The 9,100-nt window shown below is 48.5% G+C and overlaps 1 protein-coding gene across 1 annotated transcript in view; it reads right to left on the bottom strand.

The window, feature by feature from the left end:
• Positions 1–8,658: 8,658 nt before the first annotated feature.
• Positions 8,659–9,100, bottom strand: part of OTUD7A (OTU deubiquitinase 7A) — a 99,514-nt gene continuing 99,072 nt past the window's right edge. The window contains exon 12 of the mRNA XM_023507626.1: positions 8,659–9,099. Within this exon, the coding sequence (XP_023363394.1) occupies positions 8,659–9,099 (441 nt within the window). The remainder of the gene's footprint in view (position 9,100) is intronic.

The raw sequence follows: 9,100 nt of genomic DNA on the forward strand, positions 1-9,100 counted from the left end.
AACCCGCCACCTTAGGTGTACGTGGCTGGCGCCTTAGCCGGTTGAGCTATAGGCACCGAGCCGGTTTCATATTTCTTTATGTAGAACATCAAAGCCAAAAAGGGATGGTGACTCACTGGCCTTCAAGTAGTCCCAGGAGGTCACAGACCCCATGGGAGCTGAGCACCTTCCCGCTCAGTCTCCCAACTGTGCCGATTTACTCCTCCGGCCCCAGCTGCCTTCAAGTGAGATGAAGCCTCGAGTGTCACCTGCCCCCGAACCGTGAGTTCCTCTGGGGAGGGCAGAATCCTGCAGTGTGATCCAGGGCTGAGAGAATCCCAGCTTCAAGCTGACCTCACCAAATATTCCTTTTCTTGTCTACAAGATGGGGACTTGGATATTAAATTCACAGGGTTGCTGCACAGATTGAATTCCACTGCTGCCCCACTCACACTGGCCGTCTAGTGCGTGAGGCCCTGTCATTTGTCACTGCCTCCGTCACTGTCCCCGGCGCCCAGTACAGTGCATGGCACACGACAGGGGCTCACCCCGTGAGCACCGCCTCTCCCTCACTGCCTCTGCTCCACAGAAGGGCAGGCTCAACAGAGTCACGACAAAGGCCACCTCCTCCGCTCTGCTCCCAGCCACAGCCCCCTGTTTACAGTTGCAGCCTCTGGGAGAGACGTGAAAGAAAATCCTGCCTGGCTTTCACCCAGACAGAAAGTGTCATGGCCATTTAAAAATGGAGTGAAAACATTTCTCTCATATGAACGAGACTGGGATAATGGGCTTGCAGCTCATCTGGTTGGGAAAACACTTTTATTTTTAATTATTTAAACTAGTGTGGATGTATGACTGCAAGAATCCTCTTCCTCTTGGCCATAAAGCCTTTCCTAGATGGTATTTTACCAAGAACACAAGAGTGAGCAGACAAATAATCAGATCAACCAATGCTTTACAAACATGTTAATTTTATTAAGTAGGCATCAAAGCTTCTCTCTGTGTCAAGTATTGGAGAAGCAGATTACAGAGCTAGTTTTTACTTGAAATAATCTTTCATAAAAGAAAGAAATTAAATACAGTTCTTCTATAAAAAGTGCAGTAGTCATTACTGGAAGTTTTCCAAAATGAAAGCAAGATTTACTATATATTGCAAAAATTGGTTTAGTGCTTTAATACTTTACAAAGTAACAACCCAACTGCTGAAGACAGCTCTTACAATGGGTTTCTTCTCCAGGAATGGACCAAATTGCAAAGAATATTCACATTGACCCAGAATGAACATATGCAGGTAGAAAGGGTTCTGAAAAGGGTCAGACTAATATGATTTATGACCCAGTTTTGCCTCAATGTTTTCCTTTGCCCACAGTAATCAAGTGGTGAAACAATGTTAACATTTCCTCCTAAAAATCAGTCAAATAAACCCAAAAAGAAAGAAGAGGAACATTCACTGACTTCCTTAGGCCAAATGCACATCTTAGAATGAGGCAAACACAAGGTGAGGATGGTTCCTCATTGTAACTAACCTCAACAATCTTCATTTAAAATGAGACCAATTTATCAAAGAGGATGGTGAATGGAGTTCCTGTTCTGCAGATGGGGTGGTGATGGACCAGTGAGGAGTGTAAGTCTGCCCCAACCATGCCTTTATTTGTACGATTAAGAGCCTAGCATTTCCCAAGACAAACTCCTGCTGAATAGTGCATGGCTCAGTGAGAGGTGGGCTTGCCCCTGTGTGTACCAGGACTAGAGGCCACTGCTGATCTCTAACACGTGCTCATGGTGAGTATACTAGTTTGGGTCACAATCTAGAGGAGACAAGTTGCCCTACTCCCACCTGCCAAATCATTATTCCAAATCAGGGGTTTCAATTCCATTCCTCCAAGTGGGAAGAATGTGTGCAAAGAGCTGGATAGCTCATAGGGCCTGGGAGACATCCATGGGCACCTGCCCTGGAGAATGGTGTGCGTGGGCCAAGGGGGCAGGTGCTGGCAAGTGCACGCCCTCCCTGAGTGTGGCAGTCTGTTAGGGCTGCCATGGAAAGGATGACATTTGGCAATTCAAACACAGGGACGTATGTGTGGGGGCCCCCTCCCTGCTTGTTGGACAGTGGCTGAGGGGCACAATGAGGGACCCCAAAATATGGCATCCAGAGATTTGACAGCAAAACCAGAGAGGAGGATTAAGAAGGACAAAGCCTTTTAACCAGACCACAGGAGGACAAAGGTCCTATCAAGAGAGTGTAACAGTATTGTGCCAACTCTTAGAGGAAAACACATTTGGCCAAAGGTCCTAGAAGTAAACACCAAGATTAGGTAGTTGTGAACATTATCTAGTAAGGGCAGGAAGTTAGAGGAGGGCCGAGGAACCCCTGCTGTGGGTGAAGCCTCACGTCATCGCTGGAGGGCCCCGGCCCAGGAAGCGTGAGGTTTAGCTGTGCAGCGCCCAGGCTCTGATCTTATCCCGCACATCCAGCTGGGACTGAGGGCAACTTGGCTCGCTGGCCCTGCTGCTTCCAGATTTGTCAACACAGCCTTGCCCTCACCAGTGTATGTGACCAGCTCCTCTTCCTCTGTGGCTCTGCTTTGGTGACTCAAGAATGAGTCCTTTTAGTGATCAGGTGGATCCCCTCTCCCTGGGCTGGGCCACCCACTGCCACCTGTGTTTGAGCTTCAAAGGAATAAGAGACACCTAAGGACCAATTTCAAAGGATTCTCTAGAAGGTTCAGGTCCACAGCGACCTCATGGAAGGGTGTAACAGAAGTCCACCCTCGTGTACAGCTATAAGAACTCCTGTTTCCACCTCAGCTTGTTCCAGGATGCTCCCCTGTGAGCAGTGGAGCCTTACATCTGGCAGGAGGGCTAGCCAAGGGCAGGTATTCCCAGAGACAGAAACCACAGCTGCCATCAGGCATGTCTGTTCACTGCCGTATCAAGCCACCTTGGGCCGAAGACTGGAGCTCAAGAACCAGGCCCTAGCTCAAAGTTCTCCACGATAAGGGGCAGTAGTGGAATCTAGACGGGGTGAAGGCTAGAATCGATTTTTTCGGCCTTTTACATGCATAATAGTTAACAAATCACTGATTTCATTTCCTTTTTCCAACAAATATTTATCCAGTGCCTAATATATGTCAGGCACTGTTGTAGGCATCAGATACAGCAGTGAGAAAGACACAGAAAAATCCCTGCCCACACGGAGCTTACATTCTATGGGGGCTGGAGGGCATATAATAAGTGAGTAAATGAATAATTAACATGTCACACTTGGATGGGGATAAGTGCATAAGGACAGGATGAGCAGAGAGGTGGAGAGGTGCCGTCCCTTTAAATGAAGGAGTCAGGGAAGGCCTCACTGAAAGGTAACACTGGAGCAAAGACTAGAGGGTAGTGAGGGGCAAACCTGTGGCTCTCTGGGGGAAGAATATTCCAGGTAGAAGAAATGGCATGTGCAAAGGCCCTGAGGCAGGAGGGTGCCAGTGGTTAGAGACGGCAGGAAGGCTGCAGTCCCTAGGCAGAGCCGTCAGCAGAGGAATACTGGCTTGGGAGTGGTCTTTGTAAGACTTGGCTTTTACTCTGGAATAGGATCTGTTTCTTCGCTTGCAGTGGTCCTCTGGTGTCACTGGATATATTCTGAAACAGCTGGTTTCCCTAACTTGTCCTCACTAAATTAACAGTTGAATCTTGAGTAAATTCAGCCTATATTTACCCTTAAAACCAACTGTTACTCCTCACCTTACATTAAACTAACGCATTTTACATAATGTGTATTTGTACCCTTGAGACGCTCTCTGGGAGGAATAAAACGACATAAGTAATGTGTATCACTTTGTATATACATAATTAGGATTGCTGGGGCTCCCTTTTTTGAGACTAAGATAGTGAAAACATAAATTTCAACAAATTATTTGGCAAAATAAGTAGAACAGTGAGCTTCCTAGCACGGTTTGGAGTCACGGTTTCTGTGCTGCTCCTGTCCCAGCGCGTCTTCAGCTCAGCCCTGTGGAGAGCAGTTCTTCATACAGCACAGAATGCACACACCTGCTGCTCCTGAGGGGTCCCTGCAAGGCATCGCCCTTGCTGTTCTCTGCTGGGGGTGGCACAGGAAGAAGCCGCCTGTGTAACTGCTAACAGACCTTCTGCTTTTTGCCCCAGAGCTGCCGTGAAAGACTTGCAAGACAGCTGGCCCTGGAAGCACGGTGAGGTCTCCCGGGCTGAGTGTGGGCACTCGCCTTCGTGTGTGCCGGGCTTTCTCACTGCTGGATACTATGGGATGAACTACTCCAGACCCTTCCCCATACCAGCGAGGCAGCACTGGCAGAAATGCGCTCTGGACCAAGAGCCCCACCAGGGCACAGCGGACACAGGCAATAGGATGGACTGAATTAAACAAGAACCAGGCTGAGTGCCTGGTCACTGCCCTGGACAGCCACACTAAAATGGGCCAGTTGGCGTAGAAAGCAGGTGAGAGTCAGGAGTAACAGGAAGGTGTTGCCTGGAGGTCTCCAGACAGCTACCACTTTAAGGCTTTTTGGAAGGGGCTGCCTGTTCCTTGGCACCTGGTGTGCCAGTCATCTCTGGGCCTTCATTCAGTGTATTTGTCCGCAGGTGACAGCAGCTCTAGACTCTCATCCAGAGCAGCCTGAGGGGGCAGAGGCCAGAGCCAGAGAGGTCTGTCTGAGAAGGCAGGGCTCACTTAGCTATGGAGACAAATTTTCTTCTCTTTTCTTAGAAGCATTGGAAGAAAAGAGAAAGAAAAAGAATACTGGAGGAACTTAATTTGCAAAGTCCACACCAAGAAAGGAAAAGAATAATCATGGTATAAAGAAAGAAACCCCAAACATGCAGTAGATGCCTTCAGCTTTTATCCAGATCACCCAGTAAACAAAAGACTCACAGAGAATGGGACTCCACACACCGGTTTGGCAAAGTCTTTTTTTTTTTTTCTTTTTCTTGCACACATTTCTCACCACTGATAGGTACAGCCCTTTTTTTCTTAACTAATGTGAAATATATTTTGCTAGGTTAAGTTTATTTTTGCAAAGTAGAGTAATTTGCAAAATAGGCTTGTGGACACGAAGGGTGTGGGGGGGTCTATGTCCCCATGACCCCTCTCCAGAGACACAGTGGGCGTTGAAAGGAGAATTTCCACACCCTGAGGTGTGCACCTGGGCAGCACAGGGAGTCCTTTTATCTCAAGCCGCCTGACTCTTGACAGTAAGCTACTGGAATAAATTATTTGGAAAAAAACATTCAATTCGCGGAGTAACCGATTCCAACTTCACTGGGTGGGAACAGGTAAGAAAAAGTCCACAGTAACTTAGTGAATATAAAGTGTTGGTTTAAGAGAAAAGGTGCAGTACCAAAATCCATGAACAGAAAAAGAAGTCGACCTTTCAATTAAAAAAAAGACATTTATACATTCCTGCTTTTGAGGGTATTTGAACAAACAGCAAAAAGTATTTAAATCCCAAGGCCCACTGTGGAGCCCTTTCCCACCTCAAGTTACACTTCCAAGGGGCAACCCTGTGACAATAAAGGGTGCAAAATATTGCTCTGTGGCATATCCTGAAAATAATATAAAAATAATTTCTATAGTACAGTTTAAACTTGGCTTGCAAAATTTCAATGTAACACAGCATAAAATCTACAAACAGAATACACTGAAAAACACCTTCTCTTAACAATATATTATTATTTTTTAAAAAAATCATTTGTCCAGGTAACCCACGTGTAGGAAATGTGAAGTCGGCTTTCAAAATAACCTCCACAGGGGTTTAGAAGTACCTGGGGTCGTTCTAGAAACTTGCTATCACTGAGGGACATCTGTCCTTCCCAGGAAGGAAAGTTTGGCCAGATCAAATGGGGAAGGCCACTCATACTATGCCCCAATGGGACTCACCCTGTTCCCTCTTCGTTCCTGTCCCACAAAGGGCCCCCACGTCATAATATATGAGGGAACCGCCTGGTCCACATGTAAGCAACACACTTTCTACCCAGTCTGATGAACTAATTTGGTGTCTGACCAGGGCCCAGGTCTACAGAGCTCTGAACGTGGATGGAGCATGCTTCTGGAACACAGGACTAGTGCATTTAAAATAACCACAGACTCTCTCACTTTTGTATTTTAAAAAACTACCTAGAGGAAGGATGGATCCAGATCTCTGACAAAAGGAAATGGCTATTCTTAAATGATACAGACTCGGTGGTTATGTGTCAGCCAGGAGCCCTGACAGCCACCCAGCAGAGGCCTGTCCTATGACCAAATCCAGCAGCTGGGGCCCCTGGTGTGGCCAGTGGCTGTGTCTCAGGCTCTTACTCAGGTCCGTCTTATGGTCAAATGGCAGTAGGATGGAGGTAACTTGGAAATGCAAGGACAGAACAGGTCACAGGTCCCCACTTTTTAATAATACATATATATTACTCTGCCAGGTTAAGGTTTTCTTCTATTACTATGAGACGTTTTTACTTTCAGTTTGCCCATTCTTTTCTGTTCTTTAAACCTGGCAAAGAGCATGAGCAAGAGAAAAAGTTTGCATAGGCAGTTTTGGAAATTTCTGATTGGCTGTTTGAACATAGAAACAAACACCAAATGACTCTGTGCCTGGTTGACTTGTGTTTGTGGGCTTGGTTTCTGAATGCACACGAGTATTTTTAAGGTTGGGCATCAGCCTTCTCAAAGTCAGCAGTGTGAGGAGTAGCTGATGTCTACACCTGAAGCAAAACCTTCTGTGACCCCACAGCTTCGGATGACAAAGCAGCTGCTTAGCATGACATGAAGAATCAATCCAAAAAGCTGCCACAGACCCTCCTGGATGAGAGATTTGTTAAAAACCACTTTTTTTCTGAGTAACAAAAGAAATCCCAGCAACATTAGGGACGTGGATGTTAGTAATTACTATACATCGAAAATACTGGTCAGCAGGAAAAGTAAAACATTCAAAAAACTTCTTGAATATTCTATTTAATAAATAATTTTGATTTAAGGAACCATTTATGCAAAAACCTGAATAAATTACCAAAAATGCCACGTGCTGTGGAATAATTAAAAACAAAAAGGAATTACTCACAGGAGATACTCTATTTTGTTATAATTCTTAACAAGTAAAAAAAAAATCCTCTCCCTTTTTAAAATTTCTTTCTTTCTTTCTTTCTTTTTTTTTTTTTTTTGCTTTTGCGGCTCTTTAGGCAAGGGGGTAAAGCATCCTTTCTGGAGGAGAAGCTGGCTCCAATGACGAGATGGTCTGTCCACCTCCTGCATTTTCTGAGGGTACACTCACTGCAAATCTGGGCACGTCTACTTTCCTTCTTAGGATTATTCCAGGCTATTCTAAAGCTCTTGCAAGGTTAAAGCATTCTCCTGCGAGTGACTATTTCACTCAGCTTATCCGTAGTGAGGCAGGTTTGGCTCCTCAGTATCCTTGGCCAAGAATGGTATTTTCCAGAGGTAATCTCGGAAGGAAGAGGCTGCATGTTGCTGCTCAGAACAGGGTAGCTAAGGACACGTTTTTGTTTTTTTTTTTTCCTCAAGAAATATAGGAGGCACCAAAAAAGAGATCGTTCAGGGATCAGACAGCTCCCTGAACGTGTCATCCTGCCCTGGGGAGGGGCCCCCATCCCAGTGAGGCCCTTGACCTGGCTGAACCCAGACAGATGCAAGTGTGTGTGGGGGGGTGGGCTTCCTTCCTGGCTTCCCTCAGCCCCTTCCTCGTTGAAGGAGTGCAGCCTAGTGGGGGCTCACACAGTGACAAAGGGTCGACTCCTCGCCTCTCTCCTGGGGCACCGATTGACAGTCACCTCTTAGGAGCCCTCCAGCGACAGTCCACTGTGGAAATGTCTTCAAAGGAGAATATGAGCAGGCTGCCCTACTTTTTCACACACGGGCAAATCCAAATTGTGAGTGCAGAACCTTGCTTTTTGGACCCGAGGTGTCTTTGGAAAGCTCCTGTCACCTAAGCTGCCTGGTAGCAGCACCAGGAGCGATCGCTATACCTCACTGCGCCCTGCGAGGTAGTTGTGCGATGCCCTCTCTACGGACACCTGCGGCGTGGATGGCAGTGTGAATGTTGCTCGAGCCAGGGACTGTGGGAGTAGGTTTCCGCTTATGAAATGGAGACGTGTATTTCTAAAGGGCCACAGTGACCACCAGAGCGCCAGAGGGTGGCAAGGTGCCTGCCCTCTTCAAGGACCCGGGATGGGAAGCAGGTGGGTGCCCGCAGCGGGGCCTCCACCAGTCCCGGGTGCACGTTCGCTGCTACATCCTGGGTGGTACCAACCACGCAGAAGTGATCGTTACCTGGAAGAGGTCAGTCGCTAGATTAGGAAAAAAAGGGGGAGGAAAAAAGCATGTAAAACACTCCCTTCTAAAAACAAAGGGCTGCGAATTTCTTTATTTCTCTTATTGAGGAACAAAAATACTCTTGCAATGGCTATTGAGTTTCCACAGGTACGAGGCAGAGGCTAGGCTAGCACACCCACTTCCAACAGTATGACTTGTTTCCTATCCGTCTACTACCTGAGTGGCGTCAGTGTAGGTTCAGGCACCATTAGGAACGTTTGACCAAACACGTACACGGCACTGACAGAGGAGGCGCCGGCCTTTCGGTTGACCAGGGCGTGTAAAAAAGACACCGACAGAATGGAACAGAAATCCTCCGGGACGCCGCCGCCTGCGCGGCGCGCTCAGGGCCGGGCCCCGCGCGCGTCGCGCCTGCGCCGCAGCTCCTCGCGGTAGCAGTAGGAGCAGTAGTGCTCGGTCTCGGCGCGCCCGTAGAAGGCGCAGTTCTCGCGCTGGCAGCGCCGCTGCGTCGGCCCCGGGCCCGCGCGGCCGCACTCACCGTTCGAGCGCGCGGCCGGCGCGTCCGCGTCGGCGAACTCCAGGCCTTCGCGCGCGGCCCCGAAGCCGTTGGGGTAGGTCTGCGACTTGGGCTCGGCCGCACCCCCGGCTGGGACCCCGGGTACGGCGCGCGCCAGCGACTCCACTGTGTTGACCGTGCGCAGGGCGGCGGCGCGCGCCGGGCTGTAACTTTGAGACGACAGCGAGCGGTTCTGCTGCGGGTACGTGGCGCACGGCCGCAGCGCGCCCACCGCCGGCGCGCACGCCTCGTCCCGCGCGCCCGCGCCC

Source organism: Otolemur garnettii, unplaced genomic scaffold (assembly GCF_000181295.1).
Source record: "Otolemur garnettii isolate 467f Iridium unplaced genomic scaffold, OtoGar3 scaffold00194, whole genome shotgun sequence".
In the NCBI taxonomy this organism is placed as follows: domain Eukaryota; kingdom Metazoa; phylum Chordata; class Mammalia; order Primates; family Galagidae; genus Otolemur; species Otolemur garnettii.